The following is an 18,615-nucleotide window of genomic DNA, read 5'->3' as shown; positions in this document are numbered from 1 at the left end:
TTATGTTTAGAAATCCACATAAACATGCAGTTAAACAGGTCAACTTGTGGGACACCCAACATTCATTTATTTATTTTATATCATTTCATCATTCTTACTTTAAAATAATTAAAAATGTATTTTTTATTTTAACGTGCTAATATTTTTCTTCTTTTAGGTTAAATGGGCTGACCTGCTAAGCTCACGTATATTTGAATAGTTTTACTAGCAGGCATGCAAGCCAATTCACACAGACTTGCATCACAAGTACTCATTTTAAATGTATGGTACCTTGCTTTCTTTTTTTAGATTTCTTATTTCTTTCAATTTATATAAATTTATTTTTCCTTTAGTAAATTAATATTTCATACATAGTTTTCTCGTTTTAATCAATATTTATTTTATCTATTTTTAAATTTTTAATAAATTTACTTGTTTTTTAGTTTCTTAAATAAAATTTCTAATAGAAAGTCTTATAAAAAAAATAAAAAACGGAAGGCCTTTTGAAATATATAAGAAACATATCCAAATTAAATTACAAAATATTAAGCTAATTTGGTTTGATTTTGACATTATGTTTAAAATGAATTGAATCAAATATCTTTATCTATATTTCATATGCAAAATTAATTGTACTAACTATTTTTTTATATATTTATAAAAAAATTTATGATCACTAAGATTTAAAATACTTAAAGTCACTTATATTGTTGATAATTATGAATTATATTTAATAAAAAATTATTAAAATTACTTATAATATTTAATATAATTTAATAATTATAATTATAATTATTTCACAGTTATTACTTTTAAAAATTTTAAATAAAATTTATTAAATGTATCTATTTATTACTCTATATACTTGTAACAAAAAATATTATTTTTAAAATTTAAAATGTTTAAAGTCCCATATATTATTGATGACTTTGAATTGCATTTAATAAAAAATTATTAAAATTAATTATAATATTTTACATAACTTAAAAATTAAAATAATAATTTATTCATAATTATTATATCTAAATTGTGTTTAAATAGAATTAATTACATTTATTAAAATAGTACTAACAAATTTACTATAAATTATATTTACTAAAAATTTTAAAATTTATTATATATAAAAAGTGATAAATTTTACCGTAAATTGTTGAAATTATAAAATAATATTAATTAAATTGTATGAAAAATAAGTTCACAACAATTGAATAAAAATTCCAAGTTAATTGAAAATAAAATTAAATCATTATTTTAATATTATTCAAATTTAAATTGTATTAATTTAAATTATTTTATTAATTAGTTTAATATATTGAATATTTAAAATGTATATTAAAAAAACTACACATATTTATAGACCTATTGTTTTATATTGTATGTTATTAAATTATATTTCTCATGAAAAGACAAATAAATTATAATAAAGATAAAAATATAACTTTTATTACATTAATTTTTTATCTTTTTATTCTTCATATTTCACTAAATAAATATTCATCTTTACCTATACAAATAGTATTTACACATCTTTTAAAAATTTGTAAGTAATTCTTACTACCATCTTACTTAATTTGTTTATAATTTTGCAACCATGTCATCATACTCAAAAATTAACTATCAAACTAAGTATATATGTTTTGTAAGTTGATATTTTTATTTTGTTTAACTAAATTATATTCATATATTTTATTTAAAATTATTGAATAAGCATAAAATTACATTATTTTTAAGTAATATTATATATTATATTTTATCTTTAACTAGTTATTATGTATTAAAATCTATCAATATTTTATTAACTAATCTAACTTACAATATTATTGATTTAAATTATCTAAAATTATGTCATGAAGTTGATATATTGTTGTTTTATTATTTATAATAATTTGTATTTAATTAGAATACAACTTTAAAAAGACAAAACAAATAATGCAAGAGACATTACTTGAAGATTTAAAAGATTAAGTATTAGCATATAAATAATGTTAAGATTTTGTATTATTTAAAAGGTGAGATATATTTATTAAGACATGTAAAATTGATCACATTTACTCATGCTACATGTATTTATGACTAAACTTGTAATTATTAAGATTTGAAATGCTAAAAGTCATATATAATATTAATAGTATGAATGTTACAATATTAAAAAAAAAATATCACATAAAGTTTCAGTGACGTTGATAGTTAAAATGTGTTATGGTGCATGTTAAAAATTAAAATACAAATTGATTATGAACTGCATATAATGGAAGTTTATTAAAATCAATTATAATATTTTACACTACTTAAAAATTTAAATTATAATTAATTTATAATTATTACTTTTGAATTATATTTAACAAAAATTTATTAGAATTGATTATATATAAAAATTTCACAACAGAAGTGAGTTATACAATGTTAAAAATAGAAACTTAAAAAGATTTTATTGAAATTAATTAGATGTGAAAAATAAAAAAAAATTAGCACAAAATGTTAAAAAATAATAATAATAATTAAAATTGTAAAAAATAACTTTATGAAAATTGAACAAAACTCTCTAATTATCATTTTATTAAAAATAAAATTATACCGTATTTTAATATCTTATTCAAATGTAAACGATAATGATTTAAATAATTTTATTAATTAGTTGAATATATTATATATTTTTAAACATACATTACAAATTAAAAAATGACACACACTTACAAAATTATTATTATTTATTATATATTATTAAATTATTTTTATGATAAAAAATACCAATTAAAAGACAATTGTTATTACATTATTTTATCTTCTTTTGATATAAACTAAAATTAAATTTTAACTACAAAAATTTGAAATTTACCTACAAAAATTGATAACATGTTAGTAAAATTGCTGGGAAACTTGGGCGGGAAAAATGCCCTGGGAAATGGCACTGGTGAGTGATGACATGTATTGGGGGTTGGGGACCCTAATCTCAAATTAAAAGCAGAGAACCCTGAAACTCCTCCATCTTCCATTTACGATATTCCACCGTTCCATTTCGGACTCTTCATTCGTGAATCGCGATTTTGATTCCTTCTTCCTTCCTCTTCATTATTGGCCTTCTTGTTTCGCATGTTCTCGTCGTTCCACTGAAGCTTCCTACCGTTGAAGAGTTTCGTTTCAGTCCTACAACATGTATTTGCTTTCTTCTTTCATTCTCTTGATCAATCCATTCAGAATTTCATTACCAGTATTTATTCTTACCTTTCATTCATTTTTGAAGCCTAGTTCTACTCATAGATAACGTACAGCTAGTATGAAGGCTCTAAGGAACTAAAATGCAATGTTTAAGGTTATAGCTGTTTAGGTATATTGTTTATTTACACTAATCACACTGACTAGTAAGTTTGCTTTCACTGCTGTGGAATTCAGGTTGAAGTTAGGAAACTACAAACATAACTTGTCTTGATATATTATGATATGCAATCTCCTAGTAGCTACTACTTATATTGGTGTTTTTGTGCATCAGTGCCTGGTTGGTTACTGTCTTAACATGTTTTAAACTTTTTATTACCTTTTTTAATAGTGCTTGAGAATAGATGGCGCCACTCTTCCAGAGCTCACAGCCATGGGTCGAGAAATAGTAATGTGTTTTTGTTTTTAATTTCATTTTTTTAATCTATTTCTTAGTTTAGCAAATCTAATTTTTTTCCTCTTAACCCAGCCGTCCAAAGCAAGTGAAAGATGTTGCCCACCAAGATGAAGTGGTTCGAGTGCTAATGAACACCCTTGAAACTGGAAGTGTAATCACCCTTTCTAAATCCATTTTTTTATTCCACTACTAGTCTATTACTACTCATTTTATCCCATTGACTTGTGTTGGCCTCATATTACAGTGCCCTCACATGCTCTTCTATGGTCCTCCTGGCACTGGAAAAACAACTACTGCCCTTGCAATTTCCCATCAACTTTTTGGGTATGCCTCTTTTGTTTATTTTCACAATTAGCAGATATCTTGTCTTTCTCTGACCGTAAGTGAATTTCTTTAGCCCGTGTGTGGAGGCAACTCTAGCAGCTGCCAACTTTGGCTGCTGATAGAAACGAGATCAGAGACTTGAAAGATTTTTTTTTTTGTTGATCAAATTCCTCATTCCCAATATCATGCTAGTGTAATAGCAGAATTGAAAATTTCACTTTAATATATGGTTTGTTTCACTCTTCAAAAATTTTCTGTTTAGCTTTTATTAGTACAATCAGTTAATGAAACTGTTTAAATAAAAAAGGAAAAGCAAAGATTATCTTGGGAATATTTTCAGGTTAAGCAAAAATGTAGTCAATAAAGTTATATGACCAAATTTTTGGATGTTACATACTTTACTTTTGAACTCATGACATGTTGAGTCATTGAGAACCATGGACTATGGAAGTTCATGCACCACTTGCATAACAATCTGTTGTAATAGATTTACCAGAAAAAAGCTATTTATGAAATGGTTGGAACAAATGACGCAAAATTGTGCATTAGAGGATCAATTTGAAAACTTTAGTTATCAAAATGTCAATTTTTTTTTTGTTCTATGACCTGAAATTCGTAGGTAGTAAATAAATGCATCTGTTCTCTCCCTTTACCTAAACTTATGTGATAATAGGTACATGGACTTTTAAGATTTATCTCCTTCCTGGACTATTATGTTATGCTGATAATTTTGACAACCATGCATTACAGGCCTGAGCTCTATAAGTCTAGGGTGCTGGAGCTTAATGCAAGTGATGACAGAGGGATTAATGTTGTTCGAACAAAGATAAAAGATTTTGCTGCTGTGGCTGTTGGTAGAAATCAGCACAAGAAGTATGTAAAACTGAATTCCCTTTCAAGACATTTTTTCTTCTTTTACAATTTGTATAACTTCCTCTACATTTAATGTTTGAATATTTCAGTGGTTATCCTTGTCCTCCATTTAAGATTATTGTTCTAGATGAGGCAGATTCAATGACTGAAGATGCTCAGGCATGTTTGCTATGTTTTTCATTTCTAACTTTACATGTCTCTTAAAGTGCTATTGTTTCACACCATCTGCAATTTCTGTACAGAATGCCCTGAGGCGTACAATGGAAACCTACTCTAAAGTTACAAGGTTCTTTTTTATATGCAACTACATTAGCAGGTACCTTGTCTTCCACACTAACATTTACTGGTTACTTTGTTTAGTTTTTTAATCTTGCATCTTTAAGGAGGTGATGAGAAATGTAGGCACAGCACCATTATAAACACGATTTTCATCAATTTTTTTCTATGTTCAGTGGTTTGCAAGTATAAGGTCTGGTTCTATTATATATCTCTCATTTACTATTTTAAACCAATTGTTTTGTTTGATTAAACAAACATTTTTACTATTCTGATTATGGCATACTCCAGTTTTCTCACATCATCAGCTAGAAAATTACAAGGATTGTTTTATTGGTTTGTTAAGCACCACACAACTGTTGAGGATTTTCCCCTTTGTAAGCTTCATTTAAAGTCGGCAGAAAAATCATAAAGTTAAAATAATATATTGATATAGTCTTTTTGCCCATCGTTTCTCTCAATACTTCATCGAGGATAGGATAGGTGACACATGAATTTCACATGTTATAATTATAAGAAATCAGGGTTTAACTTACTCCCCAAAGTTTACTCAAGAGAGAAGGATTGCCTAGCTTTATAACAAGTATCTTGGCCATATTCTTACCAGTGTAGAACATCTTAACACATTGCTTTAAGCCTAGGACTCGATATCTTGCGCATAAAGTTTACAAGATTAAACATTTGTGGGTGGTCCAACGTCAACTAGATAGGTTTTCATAATACCATATTAGGAAATAGAGCTTAACTCACTTTCAAAAGCTAGCTTAAGAGAGGAGACTTTCCTAAGCCTTATAAGGAGTATCTTGACCATATTCTTTGTCAATTTGAAATATCTTAACAAGAATGTTGTCATTTTTTTTGTAGGATTATAGAACCACTCGCTTCAAGGTGTGCAAAATTCAGGTTCAAGCCATTATCGGAAGAAATCATGAGCAACAGGATATCTTACATTTGTAAAGAAGAAGGAATCTGTCTTGATCCTGAGGTGGGAATCGTAGTACTTGTACAATGTAGTTTATTCTTAATGGTTTCAATTTTTGTTGACATAATAATGGATTATTTTAAGTATCTTTGCTTCTATAGGCTCTTTCAACCCTTAGTTCTATTTCTCAAGGAGATCTTCGTCGGGCAATCACATACTTGCAGGTGAGAAACATGACCTGATTAGCATAGTATATTTTCAAACATGCAAGTCATACTACTTCTATTTTAACAATTTTACATGATGTTTATTTTTCTTGTATTTTTCATTGGCAATTTAACTGAACCTGTTTACTTTGAGTGAATTGTGGGTGTATAATGTGTGTTAACAGTGCTGCTATTTAGGGAACAAGTGGTATAAACAAAACTGTTAATTTCATTAATTTTCCTTAGAAAGGTCATTTTGTTGTTGCCTGTTGTTTAATTTGTAGGAATTCACACCTTCATCTTTTTGTTCTTATCTAGTCTAGCTCAATAATTAAAGTCAATGGATAGATGATGCAGTGGTGAGGCTACAAGCTCCTGGTTGAAGGGGAGAACCTCTACTGTAAATGGGAGTTGTTTGATTGGTCAAATGCATGCTTTCATCTTTTAATGCTGGCTTGATATTAAAATGAACAGAAAATTGATGCAGTAGAGAGTCCACAAACACGAGGCTGATAGGGGAGCCTCTACTTTAAATGGGAGATGTATTACACATAGGATTTTGTTGCCTTAAGAATTATGCTTCTGTTAAAACTTAGTAGAATATAGATTTGATATGGGTACTTATTTGCCACTTGTTCTATCCTTTAGAAAATACTTCTATACTTTGTTCCATGTAGATTTTGCTTTAATCTTTAATGCAAAATTAATTTATTAGCATAAAATGGGATTATCTTATGCACTATAGTTGGATACAAATATGCTATTACCAAGAGTTGTGAATTTATTTCTTAAATTAAGGCAATCTTTACTGAAAATAAAGAATTGTTTAGTATATCACATCTATGTATATAGTATTGATTATTTGAACTAACATAGTATTAACATTGCAGTCTGCTGCTCGCTTATTTGGATCTTCCATTTCTTCAGAGGATCTGATTTCTGTGTCAGGGGTAGGTTGTCGCTCTAATTTCTCGTGGCTAGTTCTGTTTTCTATTTTTTAAAAGAAAACAATATACATTTAAAATATTAAAGTTGTTTGTGAGCATTATTTTATGTGGTGTTTGCGTGTCTGATGATGTACATTGTTTTAAGGATTGACATAATTCTTGTCCCAAGTGTTTTTTCCTCTTGCTTTTTTAATCGTATGGATAAAAAGGTTTTTCCCTAATCAATAATGTTGTGCCTTGATATCTAAGTTCACAAATTTCCAGTCTATATGCCATTTTGTGAAACATAGGATGTCAACATTGCATATATTCCTTTAAGTGTCTTATTGAGGTCTTTTATTCATGCTGTGTGCCACTTTTTTGCAAGATTAACTAGGTTTCAATTTAATTGGTTGTGTTCAACATTTCTGGTAATTTTTGTGATAGAGGAATATTTCTTTTTCTCCCTTGCTGTTGTCCTGACTTCTAAAACCTCAATCTATCAGGTTGTTCCAGCAAAGGTTGTAGAGGCACTTCTTAAAGCTTGCAAAAGTGGTAATTTTGATTTAGCAAACAAGGAAGTTAACAATTTTATTGCGGAGGGATATCCAGCTTCTCAGATGCTTACACAGGTATTGGTTTTGCCAGTTTCATTGGGGATTTCTTGTCAATAACTGTGCTTACTCAGTCTTTTACTATGTAGCTGATTTGGGTTTTTCTTTTTTTCTCCTTTTCCAGTTATTTGAGGCCATTGTTGAAGAAAATGACATATCAGATGAACAGAAAGCAAGAATATCCAAGAAGCTTGGTGAAGCAGATAAGGTTACTATGATTCCTTAGGAATTAATATACACACTAACCCCCATCTCTTTTTCCTTTTGCCGTTCCTGGACATGATGTTATCACATTATTCTTTTTTTTAGTTGGTATTTCAAGAGCTTGATAAGTCTGCTTAAATGCATATTTTGGGTACAACTCTTACTTATTGCTGGTGGATTGCAGTGCCTAGTTGATGGTGCCGATGAATACTTGCAACTTCTTGATGTGGTCAGCAACACAATGCAAGCTTTTTGTAACATGCCGGAAGGATTTGCTTGCGATGGTTAAACGTTAGATAGTCAGCTTGTCAAATGGGGCAATTATTCTGCTGTAAAGAAAAGGGAACTGATATAATTTTGTATCACGAGATAAGATTTGGTACCCGTTGCTAACTTGCTTTATGTAAAATTGGATTTTGAAGAATTCATCCTTCATATTTGCACTCAAGTAAATGGTCTCGTAACGGCAAATATTAGACAGCAGCATAGGACATTTCTGAGTGCAAAATTAGCGCCGCTGCTGATAACGTGAATATGTAACGGAACAATTGTGCTGTTTTTGCAGTCATTTAAAGAAAGGACTTTTCTTTCAAGTCCTTTTTTTTTCAGTGTCGTTCCAGAACGAATTCATTGTAAATTACGAATTGAAGTTCAGCTTCAATTCATTTCGTTGGCGCCTTTTTTATTCAATGATTTTATCAGTATGGAACTTAGTATAAATAAAAAGAATATATATTTTCATCCTAATTCGTTAGATAATATTCAGATAATCGTTGGACTAGGGTTTGTGCAGAATTTTGTATTTCTACTAGTAGGAATTTGTTCATGCATAAAGCTTTAGTATTTGTTTCATTAAAATATAAACGTCATTAAACGCGAAACAATTTAACACTATTGTACATGAGCCTCAGGAATCTAATAAAAATGAAAGTCCGAACCATTCTGAACAATATAACATCATAATATTGTACCCTTTCCACTTTAACATACAGCCCCTACGCTGAACCCATTGCAAAAAACAGTCAATAATGAGGAACTAAGTAAATTTAACATATTCCCCACTGGCCACTTCTTGACCACAACAACAGCAATAACAGCCATTTTTTCAACTAGGTTTCCACCCAACAAAAAAAGAAGGAAAGACAACGAGTAGCTGACGACAAGCTTACATTGGCAAAAACTATATGAACCCCTGCTAAAGCCATAGCTGGTAAATGAAAGACATGAGATATTCATTCAAATAGGGTATAGTTGAAATTTTCCACATGACAAAATAGTCACAAGTTATCCCTTAAAGAACGTATTACCTAGCTTGAAATATTAAGGAGACAAACCAGTATACCACAGTCCCAAAGAGCACCTTTCATATCTTAAATTCACTTTCAGGAGTAACCCAATACCAAAGAAATTTGAATTCTTGCCTCCCTATGACGAAGTCAAGAATACTAAAGAAAGAACCTTTTAAGTATTAAAAACAGTCCAACTGGTTCATAATATGTTATTTGAAATAAAAACATTTCCAACATATGACATTTTAAATTCAATCTGAGTAGTTTCTTCCCTGCCTCTGCACATATCACAAGTAATATATACCCCAAGTAATTCGTGTTATCCAAAGGGTGCGGTTATCACTTATTTCGCATGAAACACGAAGGTGTTCCTTCCTGCCTCTGCCCATAATGAAGGGAAATCATGCATAAATATACCGGAGTTTCAAATTTTTGCCTCATTCCACCTTCAGGAGTCAAAGATCAGAAGGTGCAGCCATGGCCAACAAATATCAAACGTCAGGTAACCTGAACAAAGATCAGCATTATATGAATGATGATAACACGGAAATGAGTGCATAAAGCACAGTACATGCATGCACAATTTATAGAGCACACAACTTGAAATTCGAACCCATTCAAATCACGAGGGAAAACCTAGGAACAATACATGGCAGCACAGGGCGTGCGTACAACACTAAAAGTCCTAACAGTTGCTTGTATCGTCCCGCCTGCACAATACACACAGAAAAACCAATCAGAAACGGCATAGAAAAAAACATTAGGACTGTGGTATTATGGTTTGGAAAAAACAGCATAGAAAAACAGCCAATGTGAAGTGATAGTAATAATGGAACTTAAAACTAAACCAGACCATATGGGGCACTATAAAATGTTGATAACAACATATGGGAGAAAATTCAGGGAGGAACAACAGTGCAGCTTAAATCAATGCGGTATAATTGGCGAACATAAAATAATGTTAGGCACATTGGGGACACGAACCAAAGTGGAAGAATAATAAATTAACTGAAAAACAAAACAAAGAAACTTATGAAGCTGGGAGAAAAACAAAATGATGTTACGAAGCTACTAATTAATCCAACTGAACGGTCATAAACGAGGACTAATAAGCACGCTGAATATTATTATTGAAGCGGTAATTGCTGAAAATGATATTCTTTTACCACATGAAGAAAATGATTTATTAACTTTGGTCTTGCACGGCAGTGTTATTACGAGCCACTAAGCATCTTCTAGTAGACTAGACTGGTAGTACTCATAACTGTAATTGAGGTCATTGTTGGGCCTACCTAACCTTGTCTTACTCAACTGGTCTTAGAACTCCCTTTTCCCTTTCAAATACACCCAAAAACCAAAATGATTACACGTGCTCCAACTCGTCCATTTTAATTCAAATCCTGAGGAGAAATGTACCAAATAATAGAATTCTCAAAAGACGTTTCAATTTTAAATTTTGACGCCAAAAAGTCTTAAACACAAAGCTTAGTCACATGGCATGTACTTACTTTTTCTAATAGAGCTGCTCAAAACTGCAACAAAGTCACAGAGAGTGTGGGTCAAGCCCGTAGTCCCCACTAATCCATGCCTTTGATTTCGCCGGCACAGCACCTAATCACCGCTCATCAAATCACAGTATAAATACACCATTAGTTTTTAAAAGAGATATAGAAATTAGAATAATAATAAGCTGAAAAGAATGGGTTTAAGTGTAGAGATTGATGAAGGTGATTGTTGTAACTTTAAGAAGGAAGGAGCAGTTCCTTTCAAATGGGAGATCAAACCGGGAACTCCCATAGTTCAACAAAAGCATCACCACCGCCAGCACCAGAAACCGGAATCGCAGTTACTGAAGCTCAGGCCACCGCCACCTGCCGGTTCCTACCTGTTATCTCCGATGGAGCCTCGGACTCCGTCATTCCGCTCCACTCCGAGGGCCCGGTCGGAGCGGTGGCGGTTCGAGCGCCCACTTCTTGCCCGGGCCGAGAGCGTGTCGTCGGGTTGTTTCTTCTCGCCATTTCTCAGGCGATTACGGAGTAGGAAGAGGGTTACGAAGCGAGTGGTTGAAGAGGATTATACGCCGGAGTTAGAGACGCTTGGTCGGTGGTCCCTGTCGTCGAGGAAGTCGCTCTCGCCGTTTCGGGCCTCAACGACGTCGTCTTCTGTGGCCTCGTCGCCCCGACCCGTCGGTGATGCTGAATGGGCCGGGTTTGGGCTTTTCTGAAAAAGTAGTGCTTTACTTACTGGATCATTTTAAACTTTTTCCTTTTTGGGTTTGGCGCGTGTGCGGAAAAAGGTTACGAGGAGTTCTGTAGATATTAAATTATAAATAAATATCCGAAAGATCAGTACCGTTTTAGAAAAGAAAAATAAAGGGTCTTTTACCTTTCTTAATTCTTCATGATTAGGCCTCTCTTTGGGTCATATCTGCTGCCAGTTTTCTATAAATTTAGTATTATAATTATATAACTTATTAATGTTAATAGCTTTTTTAGAGATTAAATTTTATTAATTTAAGTTTCTATTAAATAAATTTAATTTATAAAATTTTATAAGATTTAAAATAATTAATTCTTGAATTAATTTTATTTAATATATACTACAATATATTTTTAAAAATATATCATCTATAAGTTTTCGTATATATGAATGTTAAAATTTGATAACTATTAAGATGATATCACACACATGTAATAATTAGTTGTTAACTTCTTTACTAATGGTTAAAATACCTTATACAAATAAGGTTTAATTATGCTTATTTAAATATGTTTTTGTGCATTTAGTTTCGTCTAGGTGTGATTTTTCTAGCTGATTAAATAGTTCTATTTTTAAAATTATATAAATTTAGTTTCTCTGTTATTTTATCCTACTTAAAAATTTTAAATTGTTGTTTTTATTTAAATATTTAAAATTTTGAAAAAAAATTGAAGATTTTTTTTTAAATGTAAGCTTAAGATTTGAAGGAAACTTATTTTGAACTTTTTAATATTTTACTTAAAATTTGATATTCAGGTTGATATGTTTTGATGAAAAAAGTTTAAAATAATTTAATTGATTTAATTTATTAAGTTTTTAATAAAAATAAAAATAAAAATTAGTATTTTTAAATAGAAAAAATATAATTTTAAAAATATAGAAACTTAATAAGTCAAAAAAGTTAAAGAAACTAAACTTACACAGGGCAAACTAAAAAGAAGTTAATTAATTAGTGTTAAAAAGAAATTAATTAAAAGTACAATTAATTCCTTTTTTGTTTTTTTTTAACTTTCATACTTCAATATATTTACGGCAGTCCATCTTAATCCTTTGGGGGAATTTAGTTTGTAGATTTTGGTCTCTCTGAAGCTAAATATTTACACTGCATCTTGTCCACATTATATTTGAAAGAACGTATTTTGTGAATAAATAATTAAATTATGTGATTTATCACTGGATCATAATTAAGTAGTAAGTACCGTTAAGTTAAATCTAAAACTAATAAATGATCAAGATATTTAAACGCATAATAATATTAATTAGTTATATTAAGTTGGCTCATATATTTCTTTCTTTTTTGTAACATAGGCCTTTAATTTAAAAGTATAACTAGTTACAGGCCAGTAATAATTAAAGAATAAATTTACTACCAAATGATTAAATAATATAGATTTAATTACTTCCATACATACATACACACACATATATATATATTATTAATAGTTTAAAAAAGTTAAAATCTCTTATTAACATAATTTAAAATAAATATTACAAAAACATAATAAATAAGGAAATAATATAATAAAAACCTAAAATAATAGTAATGCTATTGTCACAGTCAAAGATAAGAACTATGATAACACTTTAATATCTTATATTTTACATTATTATTTTATAATTATTTTTTTATTTTTGTTTTCAACCAATATAATTTATTTACTATATTTTTAGCATGTAATTATTTTTATTATAATAATGATATAATGTTTGAAGCATTAAAATTTTTTAGACTTAATTTACTAAATAAAAAATATTATTTAATAACTAAATTAATAAAATTTAATATATGTAAAATTAATTAAAAATAAAGCTTATTAAACTTATTTCACTCAATAATTCTTTCTAAATAAAATATTTACACTGCAATCTTGTTCATATTTCCTTTGAAAGAACTTATTGTAAACAAACAAGAAATTGTGTGTGTGATAGTCACTTAATTCATTGCAGAAATTTCTAATGACCCCTTTGAAAATTAAGTTTTGATTTATTTATTTAGTGGGATTTCATTATTTGTTCATACACTAAAACACTTTAGACACAAGATAATTGAATATTAGACTTTATTTATTTAGGAGTTAGTTTTTGGAGAAAGAAAGGAGGAAAAAGAATTTTTTTTAATAATTATCTTTATTTAAAAAAGTTTAAATTAAAAAAATTAAACTTTCTAAAACACTCCTAACTACATTTTTATTTTTTATTTTTCAATTTAAATTTTTTTCATTAACCCTCTTTTCTCTCTTTTCTTTTCTCCTCTCCTCTCTTAGGCTTCAAAATATCTTCTTCTTTCTGACCGGAAACAACAAAATCTTAGAAAATAAATAAATTTAATGTTAATTAAAATAAGAAATAAAAGAAATATAAATTGGAAATATACAAATATAATTGTATTAAACATTTGAATAAATTTATAATCCCAAACCTAATTTGGCAACTAGAAAATCAAGTAAGGACTTGGATCAAATCCGTTCATGAAAGTTCAACTGTGGGAAAAACAGAGCAATTAACGGGAATTGATGATCACACAACAATTATTCATGATATATTCATCACTAAAAAGCGACACTGTTTTCATTGGTTTCTGATTTTCATGCATCATTATCAGTAATTTTACACCCAATTCAAGAAGATATGGTAACAAAATAAGTTGCACCATTACAGCAAATGACATGCAGAGAAGAATAAGTAATGGTTACTTATAGAAGCTACCACTATAACAAATGGTTGAGCTAGCGTCAGTTTATCGAACACTATCTTCTCGGTTGCTTAATATATATAGGGGTGTGATTTACCAAAAATTAAATATGGTGTCTGGATCACTAATTCTTATGATAACTGAATGAACAAAAATATGATTGCAAAAACTGTTTAAGATGACGACTATTAAATGAACATATTCTCACTTCGCTGGAAAATGTCAACTCGCAAGAAAAACTATAATATTCACCATAGCTCTCTAAGCTAGTTTTAAATTTGTAATAAATCATAGACACCATCATCAGTAGCTTCAGAGTTGGATTAGCACTAACTACTAAGAGAGCATACTTAAATAAGCTTGACCGTGCTGATAAGATCCTGCTACTTGGCGATCTAGTGACTCAAGAAAGACAAGTACTTCTCAAATAAGGGACATTTATATTTTCATACATATCGTGATGACTCAAGAAAGACAAGTACTTTTCATTCCAAGGACATTTTATTTTCATATATGATAGTTTGATGACAACAGACTAAAGGAATAGTAAATGTTTATTACCTACGTACCCATGTTTGACTACAATTGATATTAAAAAATAATAATACATCAGTACTAGTAGAATGATGGTACATTGAATGCTCTTCTGTTTTTAACAACCAAGAAGATTATTACATACACAAGGGTAGGCCTTTGATTGCTACAAATTCAAGAAAAACTTGATTATTTCCGGTGAATTTAAATTTATAGAAAAATTTGTAAAACAATGGTAAAAATGATTTTAAAAAGTTATGTTGAAGATTTTTTTAATGATAATTTGTATATAATTTTGCAGAAAATTAATAAATTTTTAGTAGTTTGTGTTTTCTATAATGGATAACATTTTTAATGAATGGGTAAGCGGTAGGACAATGACTGTTTCCTTATCCAATGATCTGTTTAGTAACAAGTCAACCTTGCAGGATCAATATTCTAAATCATTACCAGAGTTGACAGTAGCTGAAGTACAATCCAACACACTTCAAAAGCTAGAACGTTTCTATTTTCTATGTACGCTGGCTACAAAGCAAAACATTAGCCACTGTTTATGACTCCAGCAGAAGATAGAAGAAGTCCATCTCTCATTGCTTTGAGGAAGAGCCACGTCATAACTTAATTTTCGGATTATTTTCCCAGATATTCAAAATGAAAATTGTAATGAAGCATGGTTTTTATTATTATCTTTTAAATCTGAATGAATCATGCTGTCTTGCATGTAACATGTTATCGTTGCACACTAGAGAACTAGAAAATATCAAACATATGACCCTAATATTTCAAACCGTGTCCCTGAAAAATGCTTAAAGGCAGCATTTGGTTACTGTCACTAAACACTAAAAATAGAAATACTAGTGTTTCTTTTTTTAAGAAATACATTGGTGTCTTTTAAATTTGTATCTCCTGTCTCCTGAGTCCTTTGTATTTTTGTTTTTTTAACAAGACACTAGCTAAACATGATACGCACCTCCATATCTCTATCTAAGTGTCTCTATCTCGCAACCAAACACTACCCAAAAGTATGCCACGTCTTGCAAGTTGCACCTTATGAACAAGCTAATAAACATGCATTTGTGCAGGCCACTTTATTATAAATTTATTATATTTAAAATCAGCAATAAATTTAATGCCAAAGCCTTAGTCTTATTCAACGTAGCTAATTGCTTTTATTCAATTTATGTTGTCATTGATTGCTTTCATACTTATATATGCTAATCAATTTATCGTTTCCGTACAAATGGGTAAATTTTGATAAACAAACTGATGGAACTCCAACGTCACGTTAATGAATCGAATAATAAATTTTATAAAATCGACAATATAATGGGGTATGGTATCTCTCAGAATCTACTCATGATTTAATTTGTTTCGTTGATAAAAATAACTTTTAAACAAACTTATGATAGATAGCTTCCAAAATATAGAATTATTGTTCCATGTAACGTGTTGAGATTGTATATAACTCTGCTATTAACAATTTGATATACAAATCATGAATCGTACATTGGAGTTCATTAATTACTAATTAAAAAGAGATAATTTTTTTCATAAATTAATAAACAAAATTTCCAAATTCTGTGGAACTAAATGACTTGCTTATTTCTATTTCATACATTGACCAGATGAACTATCTATACTCATGACCACTAATTTGTCTTGCTGTCCAATTTTCATTTTCTATTTATCTTTCGTAAGCAAAAACTTTCGTCGGAGTATAAATATTATATATGGGAAGTACTAGCTGTTTAAATTATGTGTCAATACATTATTGAATAATAGTACGTATAATTTTTTTAATAATTATATTGCTTCATATTTAAATTCTTTTATGCGTTGAAAACATCTACATATTATTGTAACTTAGAACCTACTTTCTCTTAAGTGAAATTATAAAATTAAGAGTTTTCATTTTGACATATTGTACGTATAAATTATTTTACATTATCATTTAAACTTATATTGGCTATCTTATTCAATAAATGTTTACTATGATTAACAACTCTGAGATATTAAATTCATTTAATAATACAACAGTACACTATTTAAGGCGTAAAATTGTTTTATAAACACTAAGATTTATCAAATATTAAATTCCAAATTAATTACATGAAAAACCTAATGCTCGAATAACTACAAAACCATATAGACAAGTTTGCGATGGCTTTCGTAAGGCTCTTCCCCACAAAATAAAGTATGATGCAAGAGAGAAAAGTGGCATGCAACACGACTGCAAATATTCATATACAGTGTATATTACCTAGTCAAAGAAAAATGATCGTTTTAGTTAATACACGGTGTTATTTATTCCATTAATCAATCTTTTGGAAGTGTGTGTTCTTTCAAATTTTGGTATTTGTTTTGGAGGAGTGCTTAACAACATGTTATTTGATAAATATTTTTAATTATTAATTAAAGTTTATTAAATATGAATGTAAATTATTAATTAAAAGTAATAAAGTATGTTATCAACATTTTTCTTTGTTTTAATAAAAAATATTGTATTTATTAAATTTTGAACTTTGCATTAGGAAAATTGGCTCATATAAAGATTAATTTGTGATAACACAATCTGGGTAGATATGTAAATGTACGGTTAGAGTAAATAAATATAGAATTAATTCACAATACGGTTCTCAACTTCATCGATAGTATATGATTCTGAAAATTTTACTTTAGACAAAAGTGTCACGAATTAGAGTCATTCGCAGTTAAAAATATAATAGTAAATGATCCTACCCTCAAATAATTTTTATGTAGTGATTTAAAGTACATATATATAATTATTTGAATGATTAAAGGAAGAACCGTACGGCTTGCGGTTTTGTTTAAAATGGATATATTTATACATTTTTTCTTATTATATCTAATAGATATATAAATTAGTTCTCTTATCAATTTTACATTTTGGAGGAATGCTTTTAGGATATATCTATTACCATATTTATATGTATATTATCATTCATTTTTAAAAGTTATTTTTGTATGAAAATATTCTTTTTCTTATAACTTATTAATAATAAAAATATTTTACATATTTTTTAAAATTAAAGTAACAATAGACATATGCATATGACAATAAATACTCTCATAATTTTTAATATAATATTGATGCTTTTTTCGTATGTTATAAGTGCCAAGGAATATGAAATGTAACATAAGAGACCTTTATTATAATGTTATAGGAAATTGAATTATAGAGTACTTTTTTTTTAAAGAGAATTTTACTTACTGATGATCACATTTGATTTGAGGATTAGTCTCAATTATGTATAAGCAGCCATTTATTTATTTAAAGAAAAAATTTGGGACTTCGTTGACAAGCAGCCATATATATATATATATATATATATATATATATATATATATATATATATATGTTAAATCTTCACCTAACATCAAATAATTAAGAAAATTAGTTTTTGATAACATGATTTAACACAATTCCTTAGAAATTATACTTTTTTCACTTCCAATGAATGCCTGTAGGAGTGATGGTAAAAGGTAAAGAGAGATTAAAAAGTTTTAAATAATTAATAAATGAGGTGAAAAAAATATAAAAAGTTTTTTTTTTGCAGGCCTAATTAAATTAAACTACAAAATTTACGTTGCCTATTTCATGCAAATGGAGAGTAATAATAATTTGATATAGATATATTAGTCAGATATTACATTCATAATATTTTTATATATGTTTCTTTTAAATAAGGGAGAAATTAAAAACATGAGAAAGAAATATATAATAAAATAAGTGAGATACTCTAGAAGTTTTGATATAATTTTATTAAATAAATATAATAACTCAATCCTATAATAGAACATTCACACACTGACACACAGATCTATATAAACATTCTTAACTGACATGATTCATGCTAAATTTGTTTGGACAGCGACTGATTTGATT

General features: G+C 28.6%; 2 protein-coding genes across 2 annotated transcripts; both read left to right on the top strand.

Moving 5' to 3' along the window:
- The first annotated feature begins 2,941 nt into the window (after positions 1-2,941).
- LOC113852718 (replication factor C subunit 2) lies at positions 2,942-8,505 on the top strand. Its single transcript, XM_027483068.1, has 14 exons — positions 2,942-3,132; positions 3,221-3,289; positions 3,524-3,580; positions 3,662-3,740; positions 3,834-3,913; positions 4,664-4,786; positions 4,876-4,945; positions 5,029-5,102; positions 5,927-6,047; positions 6,146-6,208; positions 7,081-7,140; positions 7,623-7,748; positions 7,855-7,938; positions 8,119-8,505. Exons 3-14 carry the CDS (start codon positions 3,537-3,539, stop codon positions 8,221-8,223), a joined length of 1,029 nt encoding a protein of 342 aa, XP_027338869.1. The 5' UTR covers positions 2,942-3,132; positions 3,221-3,289; positions 3,524-3,536; the 3' UTR covers positions 8,224-8,505.
- A 2,417-nt stretch (positions 8,506-10,922) lies between these two features.
- Positions 10,923-11,447, top strand: LOC113867382. Its single transcript, XM_027502677.1, has one exon. The coding sequence runs from the start codon at positions 10,923-10,925 to the stop codon at positions 11,445-11,447; it is 525 nt and encodes a 174-aa protein (XP_027358478.1).
- The last annotated feature ends 7,168 nt before the right edge of the window (positions 11,448-18,615 follow it).

This window comes from Abrus precatorius, unplaced genomic scaffold (assembly GCF_003935025.1).
Source record: "Abrus precatorius isolate BTA unplaced genomic scaffold, Abrus_2018 Scaffold10, whole genome shotgun sequence".
Classification (NCBI taxonomy): domain Eukaryota; kingdom Viridiplantae; phylum Streptophyta; class Magnoliopsida; order Fabales; family Fabaceae; genus Abrus; species Abrus precatorius.
This window is presented reverse-complemented; position numbering and strand designations above follow the sequence as displayed.